We start from the raw sequence: 18848 nt of genomic DNA, 5'->3' as shown, positions 1-18848 counted from the left end.
ATTTTAGAAACATTTTTAACAATATCCAGTGAGTAATTGAAACGATGTCCAATTAACGTCAACTATGTCAAATAGATGGCGATTTGATGTCAATCGATGTCTTTTCGATCAATCATTTTTTACTACGTACTATAGAACAATTTCGAATCAATTTTGCTTTCAAGAAAATTAAATCAGATTTTATTCTCTAATTCTTGAATTTCCAAAGTTAATTATGTTAATTAATCAAATTCTGAAGACTTGTTTTAAAGCAAATTTTAATCAGATAATGATTAAAACACACTCAGCAAAATTTGCAGAGACTCCTATTATAGGAATTAATAAACGTGCTGTAATTCTATTATTACACAACTTTTATTAATACTGTCATGAAAGCAATAATCTCTTAGCACAAATTTAAGTACAAATAATCAAATATTAGCAGTGTTAATTTTTATTAGAGAAAATTGTCAAATATTTTCGATGATTCAAATTTTTTAATGTAATTCTCTGTAACGATTACTGTCTACTGATTGTTGGTAGTACAACAATTTCTCAACGTTTCTTTTATATAAATTTTTGAAACATTTCGTGAATGCCTAAAATTTGTATCTTTAGACCTCAAGTTGTTTGATCGATAAGAAAAAAGCACGCTTTGATTGATGTTTCAAGTCTTGTGAGATTTAAGTTGTCTTTGCTACATTTTGTTATTCTTTAAACACATACGAAAATGCCGCTCGTAAATCACAGCTGATTGGGCCGTAAAACAAACCGCGATAAATCAAAATTGCTTAAATATAAGCGAAAATATTTCTCGAAGCAATGTATACAATGCATAATCGTAAAGCTAATAATTTACTTATTAAGATAATAGCGTATGAGAGACAGAAAATGCTAATATCAACAACTTTGCATTTAATAACCTGATATTGATGGCGTTACAGCGCGTTACTCGTAAATGATTGCGCACTGCTGTTAGAACGGGAGTTACGGCCGATTCTGTGAGATTAATGATCTCGTGGTTAACGGAATGTGGTCAAAGTTAAGGTCGGCAGCCGTGAAGCTTTCGTTCCATTACAAACCAGGTTTGTGATAAACACGAACGAAAGGACGCGGCTCAACGTAACGTTATAAAGAATCCATTTGTAAATTCTTCATTTATGATATATACATAAAAGAAACATAAAAGAAAAAAAATTAAATGTAATAAAAGTTGTAGAATTAAAATAATCTGGCGAGCATAACAACGTCAGTAATGAGACTAATAAATTGAAGGGCTTTTGATGAGAGAAAAATCATTGAAGTAATATGCAATTATAAGTAATATATGATGGAGTGGAATAGTTTTTCGAGTATATACAAATTTGCGATAAGATTCATGTATATTACTACATTTGAAAATGTCATATATAAGTGATGCACACACTTGGGTGATTTAAATTTGAAAAAATATTCCTTACGTGTCTAGGAAATAAGCAAAAAGACTTTCAACGACGCTCCTTGTATCAAAAACTCGATGTATTGATGTGAAATATATACAACTTTGAAGGAAGGTCTCGCTGAGGTTGTTCATACGCATCGCGCGTTCGAATTATTTATAATCTCGCTTCCTCGCACTCTCATCACTTATCATAATGCCGCGATAACGCGTTGCTATTTTTACGGTAATTTAGTATCGACTAAAAATTGAAACTTCGAAACTGGTCTGCGCTATTAAAATGCATTCTGCATTATTTAACAAAAATAGCTTTTCGGAGTTCGGACAATAATAGTCGTAACGGAGTTACGGAATCTCGGATAATTCCTTGATATTTAAATGTCAAAGCTGGAACGAATGGAATTGGGTACTCTGCAGCAATTAACGTGATAAAAGTTCGAATAAATCACGAGCGGTCTCAGCGTGAGTGTACTGTGTATATGTATATAAAGCACTCCCGATTAAGAAGTCTTTTTCCTCTTGCGCAAGCCATTTCCTCGTAGGAGAAAGGCTTCAAATGTCGACATCTTTGGATGAAGATTGGAAAACTAATAAAAAGACTTGGTAACAAACAAATAAGTAATAAAGAGAAAGAATTGAACATCGTTGAAAGTCAAACGCAAGCGAACAAAGTCAACTAACAATCGCGATACTGAATATACTCGAATATCTATTGTTATCTTAATAGGAACAAATTAAATTGAGATTTAACGATATCAAAAGAGTAAATTAAACAGCGTTGACTCGAGATCTCTTTGGAGATATAAAAAATTAATTATTAGAAATCTGAAAGACAAATTAAAGAGTCACACTTATAGATAAAACCAGCAGAATTAATATGAATTTCATATAAATTAATTTATATAAATTTATATATACATATATACGGGAATATACAATGGCAATATACGACGTAATTTAGCGAGTTATGACAATAAGACGTTTCGTTATAGCCATATTGATCATAGAAGTATAGAAAGTGACATGTTATGTTTCAAATCTGCAGCTAGTTCGACAATTTAATTTTCAAAAATTCCCCCGAAAAGACGTAATTTAACGAAGAGAAAATTACATATTTCTACGCGGAGAGAATTTTTTCTTAAAATTTATTCTGAAAATCATGTAATCGTGGGACAATATGGCACTTTGAAAAACTGTATAAGAGTTTTTTGAAATTTTACCATACATTTTACTACTTTATAATAATATAAATTATAATGTTTAGCAGAGGGGAGAGAGAGAGATAGCGGGATTTCTATTAAATTAATAGGCCCCATCTGTTGACTCCACTATAAATTTGTTGTCCCTGGAGCGAAATCTGTTTAGTCGAAAATTCATTGTTAGATTGTGTAATCGTTGCGAAAAAAGACTTGTGTTTGAATTCGGGTGTTGAAAATTATCTCATATTAGAACCAAGAAACTTGAAAACTATCTCATATTGAAAACTATCTCATATTAGAAACTTATCTCATAATAGAGGACTTTCCTCTATACATTTTACTAGTAGAATATATAGTAAAATTTCGACTCTCATACAGTTCTTCAAAATGCCATATTGTCCTACAGTTATATGATTTTCAGGGTAAATTTTGAAACAAAGTTCTCTCCGTGTAGAGAATTCTCTCGCGCTACGTTCCCAAAGAAGCCAGCACGTGTCTACTTGAGTCACAATTTGCGTCTTACGAACTAATGTTCGGCAAATAAGCGATAAAAAGTTATTTTTCCTGCTACCGAGAGACGCTTCTTTGTTCACAACGAAAAATAATACTTTTTACCATTTCACGCGTTAATTAAAGGAAGCGTGATCAGGTTTTATTCCGGGGCTCGTGTTAGGAGGTCACGGACGGTTTCGTCCAAAGTAGGTTCCCGCGCCTTCTTTCACCTTATTATATATATATATATATATATATATATATATATATGTCGATTGTCTTTTTTCCATTTCATCGTTCTGTTCCATGTCCCAGATGCTTTCTATAAACGGCGATTATCCTGCCGTGGAAACCGGTAAATTATACGTTTAATTCCGACTGACCTTGTTGCGCGAGTCGTTAAAATGCGCGAACGTAACGCGGGCAAAAAATTTAGCCACAACACCTCTCGCGGGATTCTTCACGCAGCGAATCGCACCCGTTTTCTATGTGAATTGAGAGAAATCGCGAATACTCGTTTATACTCAACGATAACTTATGCATGATAAAATATTTCATTACATTTATTGTTATAAAATATTGTATAGCAATCAATAACAAGTGAAACTTTCTGTTAATCGATGGATTCGAAAGATTTTAAGAAGTTGCGTACGTTTGATTTACTCATGTAATTTCATTTTTCTCGCAAAATACAAAGAGAAAATGGAATAAATAACAGATCGGAAAGGTTGTCGTTGAAACTGAAACGAAGTCGACCACGATGTCCGTCGCGTAACGAAGCGCGCAAATGAACATCTGGTGTAATTATACTGGTATCAAGTGACGACAAATTTTGTCGGTGCGCTATCCGCGTTTGGAAAAAGCAAGCTTTTGCTGGCGAATCACGTGAAAATCCAGGCACGTCGCGGTGCTCCGCGCGACAAAACCGAAATGCCGAACAAAAGCGAACGTAAATATACGACGATGTAAACGACCGCGGTCAGCACTCGATGGCCTTCCTCAGCGTGTATCGTGTCTGGCTTTCTTAACGATATTGTCGCGCGGACGTCTAGAACGTCTCGTGAAAAATCTCTTTTGTCTCTGACTCTTAACCCGTTTAAGCCGGTTAAGCGACAGAGAGGGGCGTTTGAATCGGACGCGTGTCAAAACACTAATTGCAAGACAGATGATACATCGTATTTTTCGTGACATCACTTGGCGTCCGCGTGTTCAGATACGCGGGCGACATGACGCATTGACGCGCATGTGCGCAATATTGGCCGCATACGGCAAAACAACGTACTCGGATCGAGCAAAGGTCGCTGATCGTCACGAATACATTCAACCCTGCATCCACGCGAGTTCAGCAGGAAGTACATTAACCTCCGCACTTATTTTCATCCTTCAAGTCTTTCTCCGAGCATGTAGATTACGAAGAAAAATGAAAACTCCGAACGAGAACGCGCGAGAAGGCGGGCTGCACGAATAGAAGAGATATAGATGAATTATTGTTAACGCGGGAGGGCGAACATTGAAGATGCTTCGACAGCAATTTCTTGCAGAGCTGTTATGCTTGTAATTTGCATCACTTGTAAACGCCTAAATACATGTATATTTAACGACGAAAGGTTGATTATAAATCAATTTTCCGATAAGTTTGGTATCGTGAATGTCGAATCTCTGTGAACTACAAATGTAAATTCATCGACAGAGAAGAATAAAGTTTTTACCGTGCAAAATGTTATATTTTTCAACTTGAATTTGAAAAATTGTCCCACTAATTTTTATTACTCCCAGATGAAAACTACAAGTTTTACATCGAGATCGCGTAAATTATATTGTAGCATTAACTATATTAATAGCGACTGCCAATAAATAAATAAATAAGATGTATCGCTTATGTACGACTTAGAAACGCTCCTGACACTCGAAAATTTGTACTTGTCAGACTATCAATTGCACTCTCGAGCCTACGATTGGTCGCAATCGTCTCGCAATGGCGACAAAAGTAGGTCAACACTCGCCAAGCATATAACTCATCGATCAAGGCGATTACGTGTGTATTGCACAAAACCGACTTCTTGATCGAAGATAATCCTCCGATACACAGTTCAATTTTTCCCTTGTCTGACAGCCCTACATATGCATGAAATGTATACAAGATACGTCACATAAAAGAGGAAACTTTTAAGGGAAAGAGGAAGTCACAAGATTTTTCATGCGTGAACATAAATAAATATATAGAATTATGTACAAGTATACATCAAATATGTCCATACACATTGTACATTTCTACATAATTTTATACAATTGTACATAGTCCAAATTTATAGATTTGTACATGCTTTTATATGAATAATTTTTATGTGAAAAATTGTTTGTTTATAATTTTATATAATTTTGTACAATTGTACAAAGTTATATAGAATTATAAATAAGCAATTTTTTCCTTTAAAAAATTTTTTATACAGCCCAGATAGCATGCTATATAGTCTAAAAGACATCTTTAACACGGCATTGCTATCTGGGAGCATGTATAAATCTATAAAATTATATAGAACTGTGTAGAATTATTTAGAAATATACAATATAAATATGGACATATTTGATGTATAATTTTATATAATACTATATGTATATTTATGCATGCTCATGCAAGAAAAATTTTACACTGGATCCGATATTAAAATAAATCTGTAACGACTAAATTAATATAATATTTTCGAGTCATTAGCTACTAAAAATTGATATTTAAAAGAGATAATCATTCGCAATTCTTCGCGGCATGAATTAAGTAAAAATCCATTGAATTTCAAACATGTCTCGTTCTCCGAAGTTCTACGCGATCATCGGTTATCGCGGACGTTTTAGCGACGATAAAAAGACGCGTGGCACTAATTATGTAATTTCGAAATGACGTAAGCGAACGTCTTTCGCTTTACACGGTTATTAATCCTGGTCGATATCGCAGTGGCAATCGACACTCTCCAAATTAAGGTCAAAGTTCGTGTAATGTGCACCAACTGCCGAGCAGAATGAGAACTCCGAAACATCAGTTAAAAAATTAGTCTCCATACTATTGTTATGTTACCGCGCTATTATTAACGGGAAACTCGACTTTAAATATCTGTTAACGATTAATTCCGGAAAAATATAAGTCTGAGAAAATTTGTATGAACGAGAAATAAAGTAAAAGTTGCATTAAATACAGAAGTTTAATCTTTATTCGATTGATTGTTTTATAGAAACTTATCGTTTTTAGTCACGTACTTAAAAAGCATGTCAACTTTAAAGTTAATTTTTAATCTTAATTTTAAAATTATTTTTTAGATTGAAGAAAATTGAAAAGTGAATCAGAATTTACGGCAAGTCGTTCAAAGAATCTATTGTTACAACCAAGCTGTGCATTCTGGATTCCATATCACTTTCTTGCATGTCTTCTTAAGATAACAATGTGAGAGTAAACAGATAATGACAAAAAAATTAAATTACGAGAATTGATGAAGCGCGATAATCACGGAATTGTGTTATCTATTAAAAACAATTTTTATGGTTCCCAGACGTGCATCTCTTATCTGTAAATCAGAGATAACGAAGAATTTCGATCATTCGATTACGATAGGTGTGAATTACGCAATCGCCGAAGAAGACATTGTACAAAAAGGCGTTTAGCCTTGCCGGGACGAAAGTTGAAAGTCGAAAATTTCCGCTCGTCCCAAGATCGTTTCGATCACTTCCCACTCTCGATGCGACTCTTACGGCGTCGAACTTTGATCACGCATGCCCTGGTAAAAAATTTTCTCTGAATTTTTAAGATTTTTCAAAATTTTTACAAAACTTTTCAGATTTTTTATACAAAATGGAACATTTTTCAGTACCGAGAAAGTTTATATATTTTCTAGAATTTTTCATATGTATGAATTCTGAAATATTCTGAAATTTCTCATTCTATGATTTCAAACATTTATATCTCATTATCGCAATATTTACATATGTGAAAACTTCTAAGAAAAGAAGTGGATTTTCTTAGTATTTCTGAATAGTATACAATTTGTATGAAAATTCTGAAAAAAATTTTACCAGCGGGTATACGATGCATAAGTGTTACGTTCTAACGTCGCTTTACAATCGCGCGGTCATGTTTCCGGTGACGTTTGGAAAAATAACATAAAACCGTTAATATAGATTCAAATGCCCAAGCTACACACGGAGAAAAGTTTCTGTTAAAATTCACACTGAAAATCATGGGACAACATGGCATTTTGAAGAACCGTATCAAAGTTTTTTGGAATTTTACCTTACATTCTACTAGTAAAATGTATATACTAACAATAAATATAAGCACTAGTAGAATGTATGGTAAAATTTCAAAAAACTCATAAAATTTTCGAAATGCTATGTTGTTCGACGATTACATGATTTCCAAGATAAATTTTAAAAACAAAATTCTCTCCGTGTAGTAAAAGAAAGCAAACTTCCGACGTACTCGATGTAAGTATTCGACATTCCTTCGATACCGGGGAAAAATATCCGTCCTACTTTTAACCGCGTAAAAATTCCACCCATAGCGTGAAAGATTTGTGTTGAAAAACCGGAAAGCGATACGTGAAGAACCATTACAGTTCCGGACTTAATCAGTTCGAAATGTCAAAGTTGGAGTTGATTACACGTGATGGAAACAAGAAAACTCCATATCTCTTTGGACCTCTTGCTCCCCGAGGCTTATCGATCGCTCGTCAGAGGAATCTTGTCGCGTGGGTTTTCGGCGAGAAACCGGAGGAAAAATCCCATTGCTGCGCGTCGACGGTCGTGGCTCCGACACGTCGGTCGCCGCGACGCGGCGCACGCACGCCTCGCGTGCTCCGCGCGTGAAGCCCCTATACGTGGGCACACCTATCTCTTCACAGTACCACTACAGTTAAAGCCTTTCCTCCACGCGTTGCATCGGCATCGCGGATGCGGCACGCGCGTCATGCCGCCGCCCCCGCCGCCGTCGCCGTCGCCGACGACCGAGGACGGGCGCGACGCCACGCGGTCGTCTTAAGGCCGAATCAGACTAGCAACATACCAACTTGAATTGGATTGGGATTGACGATTGTCCTCTAGCCAATGAGAGTTGATTAAATCGCTGGCTGCTTTGCGCTCATTGGCTAGAAGACAATCGCCAATCGCCAATCACTAAACCCAATCCAATCCGCGTCGACAATTGCTAGTCGGTCTTTAAGCCCGTTCTCCACGGCGGTTTTCACTTTTCGGGAAGTGCTCTCCACCTTGACGCGAAAGGAATTTTCCTTGCAGTCCAAAATCGATACGAAATTCGTTTAGATTTGTTAAACACAAAGCCCGCAGAGTGTTCGATGCGGACGGGAAAAAGGGATTATAATAAAAACTTGGTAGAAAATCAATGAAAATAAATTCATGCCTTGCTTTTGAATCTGGAATGAAACGTGACGTTCGGAAACTTTCGTAAATTACGTGACCCAGTACTCGGCGCGTGCATGCCATTATCCGAGTTATACGTTAAATACTGTAATAATTGTACTATAATTGCATTTTATATACGCAATTATATATAGTACGATTATTACAATCCGTATAATTCGGATAATGGCATACACGTGCCAATCATTACGTCAGGTAATTTACGAAAGTGTTTGAATTATATATTGTATGTACATGTATACACGCACATATATTTGTATTATATTATTAATATTATATACATGGTGTTTTTCCTCCAAGTTGAGCATGTAGAATATCACAAAACATCTCAAAACGTCTCATATTGTAACACACAAAATTTACGTACACAAAAATTATCAATAATTGGAGCACTATTTCCACAGAATATTCCCGAGACCAAATCATGTTAAAATAGTCCTGTACTACTTTTCCCTCCGACAAACAGTTATCGAAATATCATAAGCTAAATATTGAAAAAGTTATCAATTTTCTCTTGAATATCTCAAAAAGTATTAAGCAAATCAAAACATGTTTCGGACAAAAGGTGCTCATATTCATCAGTAGAATAAGAAAGTATAATAAACAATAGGGGGTTCCATTTAAGAAATTTAACATGACCTTCACGTGATCTTGACAACGCCATTCAAGGTCATACTGATATTGCTATGTAATGCGTTACTTGAAACCCTACACCTTTTGTCTGAAAAGTTTTCTCCTGAAACTTATACGTTTTGTGATATTCTACGTATTCAACTTAGAGGAAACACGCTGTATATGTATAAGGAAAAATTTAAATATTAATAAAGAAAAGAAAAAGAAAAGAAGCCATCTCTCGAGGATTAAATTTGCGCTTCGTCTAATTTTGACATTCTCCTTATACAAAAAATGGGTGTGATATACACGGAGAGAATTTTCTCTTAAAAATCCTGAAAATTATATAATCGTGGGACAACGTGGCATTTTGAAGAACTATGTGAGAGTTTTTTGAAACTTTACCATACATTCACGGAAAGAAAAATGTAACTGTCGTAGCTAGAAATTGTATGTGGCAACTAAATTTCAGTTTGTAAAATACGAACGGCTAATATTTAGTTGTGATAGCTAAATATTTTGCTACTGTGCCTATTGTATCAGGTGCGACAGCAAACCGTTTACCGTAGTTTAGAAATTTTATTTATCTTTTAATAATTTTTTGTTATAGTACCACAATGTCGCGCAGTATGCTGAAGGATTCGCCAAATGCGGCGTTGGACAAAACTCTGTTGCAAAAGTACCTCGATCTGCCCCAACCGGAGGATGCGATCCAGGCGAAGTACATCTGGATTGACGGTACTGGCGAAGGATTGCGTAGCAAGACCAGAACCGTGAACTTTTTACCGAAACATCCTTCCGGTAAGCATATTAATAAGAAGTGTAAAGTTTTTATACATTGTTTTACACATTTTTATACATTCCTTTTACAAATTTTTGTACTCGAATAAACTTTGTTTAATAATCGCAGACCCATCGAGCAAATTTTCTAAGGTAAAGGGCCTCGTTTAATCCTTTCATTACCGAATTATTTTTTGTTTATTATATCGTCACGTTTTTTAATAGAACCTAGCATGCTTTACAGAAGTGTAAGCGAAATAATTAATAGAAAATTACTGCACATGACTAATTTCTAACGGTTCAATTACTGAACTTTAATAATTATTCAATGCTTTTTTCGTTCCTAGTCATTATATTTGTGTAAGAGATCTCAACGAAATAGGGGGATAAAAAATTGTTAGTGGGATTTATGCATAGAGAAAAGTCCCCTATTATGAAATAGCTCGTAATATGAGATATAGCGGAGTTTCTGTTAAAGTAATAGACACAATCTGCTGATTCCACCGTGAATTTATCTTTTATTAAAGATGACTCATTTGCGTCATCGAGTGCTTTAATTTTCCATAAATTCCAATGAGATATTGAGTAGTCGGGACTTGATTATTAATCAACCAATAGTCATCGCTACCGATCATTGCCATTATACACCTACGAATTATAATCGTTGTCATCATACATTCGATACACGAGTGATTTTACTATGCGTCACAAAGAAACGATTCTGCAGAACTCTAATAATAGCTATACTGTAACAAAACGATAAAATAACACATGTGGCACAACTTGTTCACTGAGGTATTTATTATTTAGAAAAGAATTAATTCGTGTATCCGACAATGTGAGATCACCGTACATCGAAATGCAGCGATAAAAATTCTAATTTAATGCGCAATACTGATAAGGTAAAAGTAAATATGTTAATGCCTCACTTGATTTCAAGATTCTGACTAGAATAATGTTATTTAATATCATTTTTAAATATTGTAATTTTCATTATATTCATATTACTAAAACTTAAAAACTTTGGGAGCAGTGAACCTTATTTATAAGTGATAATGTTGAACAATTAGCATATATTCTTTACGACCAATTATGTCAAAATATTTAATGCCAAATATCATTACTTCTGCATCATGTGGCGCTGTTATTCATTCGTTGAAAATATATTGTACACTTATTGTTAGAAAATAAATTGCGACTTACAAATTATACACATTAATTCCAATTGCAGTATCAGTTATTTTACTAATAATTAAGAAGGCTTATTTTTTAATGAAAATTTAATGAAAAATTAAAAACTATTAACGGATTAAGTCGTATCAATATTGATAGATGAAAAATCTCTGTTTTCTCATTTACCCCGCTTTTCGCTAACGTTTAACTTTGATCGATTAATTTCTCATTCATCCTTTGTCTCTTTCTAAGGGGTTATGTCCATTCGCAGTTATGTCCATTTTTACCAACGTAGTAAACTTTACTCTCGGTTTGACTTGCTTTAGAACCTGCTCTTTTTCTAGTTTTAAAAAATAGAAAAAGATAAAAATAATTTAAACCGAGATTAAAATTAATCTGCATTAATAGAAACGAATGTTAGAAAGAAACAAAGGATGAATTAAACTAACAATAGGATCAAAGTTAAACGTTTGTAAAAACCAGGATTAATCGATAGATTTCGGGAAGAAAGTTTTGAATATTTCATTAGAACGTTGATTTTTAAAGACTTTTACATTTCGATATTTACCTTAAGGATTTATCCTTCAGGATTAAGGACTAATTGTTACCATATAATACTTATTATACAGGGTGTACTAAAACCACCGGATATTCTTTTAATCGCAGATTCCTTAGAAAATTTCAAGAGGAAAATTCTAATAAAAAAAATGTCGAGGCTATGATAGTTTTTAAATAATAAGCGATTATATTTCACAAATGATAGGTCTGAGATTTCGCGCGCTCAGGCACGGCGACATGACGAGTGATAAAAGTGTTCCTATGTGTTTTGCGAGCGAGCGAGAACCAAAGTCACCGTTTAACGGGACAGAAAATATTTGGGAATGATCCGGTTATTTTGAAAATTTGAGGATAAAGAGAGGCAGGAGACTAGATTGAATCTAACTGAAAATTCCAAGTTCACTCAGAATATCGGAGATCGACTAAATCGAAGGATATCAGTCTGATCAAGATGCTCATCATAGTGAACCCCTCCCTTTTATTAATAAGACGTTACACAAAGTTAACAAAAGAAATGGTTAAAGATAACAAGAGGAACAATTAATTCGAGAATGAATCGTTAAGTCTGTTGTAAAAGTTGTCACTATGCTAAAAAGGGCGATTCGTAGGACTATTCGTAGGAACACCTTTATCACCTGTCGTGTCGCCGTACCTGAACGCGCGAAATCTCAGGCCTGTCATTTGTGAAATGTAATCCCTTATTATTTAAAAACTATTATAGCCTCGACATTTTTGTATTAGAATTTTTGTCTTGAAAGTTTCTATAAAATTTATGATTAAAAGGATATCCGATGGTTTTAGTACACCCTGTATATATATATATATATGTAAACAAAATTAAAAAGTTAGTAATAATTCATTTTTCACGAAATTGGTCGCGGGGAATTATAATTGAAGAAAGTCTGCTCGCAATTCTGCTGAAAAAGATAGCCCCCACGAACGTGACCTGCCTATAAATTACTTATCACTATTTCTATATAGAATATCAAATTATCTCTTTCAGACCTGCCCACGTGGACTTACGACGGCAGCTCGACGTACCAGGCCGACGGTGCCAACAGTGATATATTTCTCTACCCGGTGGCGATTTATAACGATCCCTTCCGTCGCGGTAACAACAAGCTCGTGCTCTGCGACACTTACTACAGCGATAAGACGCCAACCAAGTCAAACAAGCGATATCGCGCGAATCAGGCGATGGAGACTATTAAGGATCAGGAACCATGGTTTGGTATCGAGCAGGAGTACACTCTTTTGGACTTCGATGGTAGGCCTCTCGGTTGGCCCAAGAACGGCTTCCCGGGCCCACAGGGCCCTTACTACTGCGGCGTCGGCGCTGACAAGGTAATCGGTCGTGAGATCGTCGAGGCTCACTACAGGGCCTGCCTCTACGCCGGCGTGAAGCTCGCGGGGACCAACGCCGAGGTGATGCCCTCGCAATGGGAGTTCCAGGTGAGTGATCGAAAAGCGGAAAGTAAACCCAATAAACACCAACTAAGAGTTACATAACTTCAATATTATAAAATTCTCCACTCAATAATATAAATGTAGCACATGTTGTACGTAACATTGTTGAGTAGAAAATTATAATATTGATGTCATACAATTGTTACCTGGTGTTTACTGGGTAGTAGTAGTTAACTCCTAAAATGGACGGGAGTTCAGGGGATCCCTAGATAGATTAATATCAGACAAACCCCGACAGATTTAACTAAAAATTGAGCTTTACGTGTTGCAGTACCCTGGTGAAAAGTTTTTCTCAGAATTTTTCAGAGCTTTCATACAAAGTGGTACACTTTTCCAAAGTTTATATCTTTTCTAGAATTTTTCATATGTATGACTTCTGAAATATTCTGACTTTTTCATTTTACAATTTCAGACGTGGTCTTACAAAGAATTAATATAAAGAATTCTAAGAAAAATTTTCACCAGGGTAGAAACATAGTTTAGGGTCTTCGCAAACTTTGTACTGTTCACTTAGTAACGCGAGTTTACTTTGAGAGTTTTACTTCGCCAGGAATTTACTTTATAAACTCTGCGTAACTCGAGACTCGCAGAGATACAATTTACAAAGTTCTCTAGCGAGAAGAAGATATATCTCCCTCCTATACATATATACGAAGAGTTATTATCGAGTTTTTTTACTATGGATCCAGGTGGGACCGTGCACGGGCATTAACGCCGGAGATGATCTGTGGATGGCCCGATTCATTTTGCACCGCATCGCCGAGGAATACGGCGTGATCGTTACCCTGGACCCAAAACCGGTGGACGGCTCGTGGAATGGCGCCGGTGCCCACACCAACTTCTCGACGAAGCCGATGCGCGGCGAGAACGGCATCGCCGAGATCGAGAAGGCTATCGACAAGCTTAGCAAGCAACATCTCAGGCACATCCAGGCCTACGACCCGCGCGGAGGGAAGGACAACGAGCGTAGGCTGACCGGCAAGTGCGAGACCAGCAATATTCATGACTTTAGCGCCGGGGTGGCCAATCGAAACGTCAGCATTCGCATTCCCCGTGGCGTCGCCGAGGATAAGAAGGGCTACCTGGAGGACAGGAGGCCTAGCAGTAACTGCGATCCCTACTCCGTTTGCGACGCCCTGGTCCGTACCTGCGTGCTCAACGAATAATAAAGCCGCGGCGCAACGAGGGCGCGTGTGGAAGACACGCCGGACCGACACGCACACACCCGCATACACCTGGAGCGTACAATTACTTGTAGAACTTAGAATCCTGTCTGTTTTCCCATCTGGAACGGTGGTTAATAATGTTGAATTTATTTAGCGGAACGAAAAATCTGAGCATTCAACGTCTTAAGTACCAGTTCAAAATGTTTCACTGCAGGTTCTACATAAACGAAATTTGTCATTAACGATCAGGCAGGGTATTACCGAAAGAGAATCGAGCGGTTAGTGTTATAAAATTAACTCGGTCCTCTTTCGCTGTTTTATGAATAAGATATTATTGTTTAGAGAAGGACACGTTATGAATAAGATATTGTTTAGAGGAGGGCAGAACGGATCATTGATACGTAATCGATTTATTTGGACTGTCGATGCACCTCGGCCGTATTCATAGTCAGGATATAAATATTAGGTAATTCTAAGGCGAGCCTGTAATTATAAGTGCGAAGCATATGTTACTGTTCAAGTTATCGCATTAAATCCCTTCCTAAAGCTCGCCTTTTTATAGATTTTATAATACCATTTTAGAAAACGGCATAAGAACAAAGAGAAAGGAGAAAGAAAAAGTTTATAGCGCCACGCGTTGTTCGAAAATAGCATAAACAATAAAGTACAATACATATAAAAATTAAAAAATTATATAAAAACAAGTAAACGAATTAACAAAGGAAGCTCATGACGCACCAATCTTCATACATGCATCGACCTCTTTTGCGCGTAAGAAGCTATTAAACAATGGAACAAATTGTACAACAAATGCGAAAGTCTACTTTTTTAGGAAAGAAATTTAATCCTAAAATTCTAACATTGTTATGCTATTTTTTAAATATATTTTATAATTCAATTTTTATTAACTTTAGAGTTTGACTATTACCAGCTTTATCAATATTATTCTCAACTTTTTATTTTTAAATCCGATTAACTTTAAATTCAAATAGCATCATAGATAAATTCACACGCATGAAAAAAAAATATATATGTATAATAAGCATACAATACGTTTACAAGCTATATACGTGCAGTCGCTTATAAATAATGTATGTTATATGGATTACAAGCGACTGTGGACTAGAGTGAGATGCTTAGAACAAGTTATCACTTGAATCGACGTCTCACTTGCTTCAATATCAAATTAATATGAATACTGTATGAATCGAGGCGTTTGCATTATATTTTTGTATATAATTGCATATATTGCAGCTAGATATATTGTAATTACTGTGCATTAACTAAATAGCGTGTAGAAGAAAAAAAATAAGAACTAAACTGTCGCTTACTTAATAGTCCGAATTATTAATGTGGTATGGAAAGGTAAGCCAAGTTGTTTAACGCCCGGAAAGTTCTAGATAAAAATTTTAAACATTTTAAAATGTTTCATAAGTATTTGTTATTTTATATTTAACAGCAATGTTGCGTGTTTAAAATAAAATTACAAGAGATCGAGATTTTTATAATAAACAGCTTCACTACTAACTAAACTTGTACTCTCTCATATCACATTCCTTGCCTTGAACATCATTTTTATTAAAATTAATATTGTGTTTTCCAGATAATATTGTTATTTAGAAAAATGTACAGTAATTACAAGACTGATGCAGTTTGTCAAGAAAAGAAATTTATTATCTTCCCTAGAAATATAATTTTCACTATTCAAATATAATTTTGTCCTTAAAATGACATATTTGAGAAATACGTATTTTATTGAAAATCTTATTAATAAGATTAAATGTATATATAAATGTATATTAAAAATACCTTATCAGGATCTGACGATTAAAAAAATATTTCAAGAGAAACGAAAGTAATCATATCGGTTCCGAATATCCTCGTTACAAAATTAAGAATAAGACTAACTCGAGAAAAATTAAAAAGAAAATTTTTGCAGGAAATAATGTTTTCGATTTAAGCTTGTGGACTACGAATACGGCCCAAAAATGTAGCCGATGCTGATTGTAAATTTTCGTTTATTCAGATTTAACACGAGAGAATCGTGTTCAGTGTTATTAAATTCTAAGCGTCACTGTAAATGTAAAGATCATCGAACTTCGAAGTAGATCCATGTCTAGCACACTTTTTAATATTGTTAAATTATCCGACCTATCAACCAATTCTGAATTTTATGACGTTACGGCGTGAAAATTGCGTTTAATATTAAATTTATCCAGAAGGCAATGTAGACGCGTGCGAGATCTAGGCAGTGGCAAGATCTGAGGAATAAATCTAAGGGTGAGGTACAGGTGCCTATAAACATCCATCGAACCTAGCGTCCTGCTAAAACACGCATGTTTTTATTACAGAGCCAGTTAGCTCATCGTATACAGCACGTTCCATATAGTCCGACGATAACATCGTTCTTTTTCGGGCGAAGAACGATACCATCCAATGTCTGTTCTTCGCGTTATTTAACCGGATGGGAGCCGCGATCGCGATCGTGCTTTCGAATATTTCTAACAAGTGAAAAGACAGCTACGAGAGAGTGACAGATGTCGAGGCTCTCACGGTCGCATACGTAAAATTCGACAAGTCACTAATGATAAAGTGTAGTACAATGCGATAGTAGTATATAAGGACGTATCCTTAGGGATACGCGAGGGATCAATAAGAGTGTGACGATCGACCGCGGAGTGGATCGATTCGCGACTTGCCTTCTTCGGCGTCTTCGCGACGTTCTCGCGGGGACGTCACACGAGCAGTATATCTAGCGAATATTGTAGGAAGTTAGCGCAATTAATTACGTCTAAGGAAGTTTATTATTTCGTATTCCGTAAGTTTAAGGCGAGACTACTAGGGCCGGTATTCATAGTCGGATCTTCTATTCAAGACCGTCTTGAATTTATCTAAAGATGCTGTATGGAACATTTCATTGGCTACGGAGTATCTAAAGATGATCTTAAGACGGTCTTGAATACAAGATCTGAATACCGGCCTAGGTTTACGGAGTCGGGAAACGTACGCGGTGCCTCCGTCAAGGAAAGGCGGTGCCGACCGTTGCCAAAGCGAAAGTTCGGAGACGCGATTTGCATCGACAGTTAAATTCTTAGAGGATTATAAGTATATGTTATAACGATTGTTAAATAAAGAGGTTTTATCTTTCCACCGTTCTCAAATTTATTAGGTACGAAGCTTGAGTTTGGCAAGCCATGTAACAGCTACGAGCGGTTTGTTCCAATTTCGTCTCTTCGCTTCTATTAACTTCAAATGCTTGGGAATTCCTCTACCGATGTATACCCTTTTCTCTCGAGGCACTTCGTGTACGAGTGAAACACATATGTGTTTTTATGCCAACCTTCAAAACCGGATCCCATCAATACAAAAGGCGATAGTTATATATCGATGCTTATATATCAATGTGTTTGAATTCACTTGAGGGCATCGCATCGATACTGCGACAATAAAGTATACAAATGCCCTGCTTCGCAAGATAACGAACACAAATAACGAACACCAATGAGATAAAAATGTTAATCATAAATAAAATTTCGTCGATCTCGTCGGCGGAGACTTTTCACAACGAAATATCAGCGAAACGCAATCAATTAAGGACCTCATTTTAAATACTTTAAGACACACGACTTTCACATCAAATAGTTTTAAATGTGAAAATAGTTCAGTATTTAAGTGAAGGATTAACCAAATAAAGTGTCTCAATTGTCTCATAAATTTGTAAAAATTTGTAAAAAATGCTAATTGTAAGCACAAAAACGAGCTTAATAAAAGAATTATTTTACTATTATTATCTTCTTTATTATGCCCTGACAGTCTTGCTAGTCCTCCTTTTGATTTACTTTCCTATATAATTATCATTAATTATCATCTTTATACGATAATATAGATGAACATATAGTCGCTATAACTTATTATTATATATCTTCATATTTGCATAAAGATATTTTTTTATACTGATTTCATGAAAGTATATGATCATTGTTAACGATTTTGTTAGCGATAGATTGTAGTCGTTGTTGTTGGTGTTACTGTTAAAGATAGCGAAAAGCAGGTTTTCTTTCCCGGAAGAATATTTAGACGATTTCTGTTCTGCGAGTGATGAAACACGCACTCACTGTTATTACGTTAAGGAAATAAAAAATGCTATGAATTACGTTTTCCTTGTCAGTTTTGTACCCATTCATTTCGCTCCAGTCGACATTGCTTTGTTCGGATTTTCCATGAAGATGTAAAAAAAATTGAAATACAGAAAATGTAGCGTATAACTGTAATTAAAAAATATGACAATATAATTACATTTTCATATTCTTCTTTTATATATACAGGGTGGGCCATTTTAGTCAACTTTTGTCTAAGGCATTTTTCGCTATCACCCCTACCTGAAGAGATACTACCGTGTACGGATTAAAATGGCCCACCCTGTGTATATATATATATATATATATATATATATATATATATACGAGTGTGTGTTTGTATACAGGGTGTCAGATTCGATATGGACAATCCCAAAGATTATAGTAGATTGGGTTAAATTGAGAAGAAAAGTTATATAAAATTTTA

The 18848-nt window shown here is 35.5% G+C and overlaps 1 protein-coding gene across 3 annotated transcripts in view; it reads left to right on the top strand.

Moving 5' to 3' along the window:
- Positions 1-16574, top strand: part of LOC105564726 (glutamine synthetase 2 cytoplasmic) — a 36490-nt gene extending 19916 nt beyond the window's left edge. For all 3 annotated transcript variants that reach the window (XM_012017339.1, XM_012017340.1, XM_012017338.1), the window contains exons 2-4: positions 9752-9942; positions 12656-13104; positions 13809-16574. In XM_012017339.1, coding sequence (XP_011872729.1) covers positions 9759-9942; positions 12656-13104; positions 13809-14285 — 1110 coding nt within the window. In that variant the 5' untranslated portion in view covers positions 9752-9758 and the 3' untranslated portion in view covers positions 14286-16574. The remainder of the gene's footprint in view (positions 1-9751; positions 9943-12655; positions 13105-13808) is intronic.
- Positions 16575-18848: the final 2274 nt, after the last annotated feature.

This window comes from Vollenhovia emeryi, unplaced genomic scaffold, assembly GCF_000949405.1.
Source record: "Vollenhovia emeryi isolate VEMERY1.0 unplaced genomic scaffold, V.emery_V1.0 DF939160.1, whole genome shotgun sequence".
Classification (NCBI taxonomy): Eukaryota; Metazoa; Arthropoda; class Insecta; order Hymenoptera; family Formicidae; genus Vollenhovia; species Vollenhovia emeryi.
This window is presented reverse-complemented; position numbering and strand designations above follow the sequence as displayed.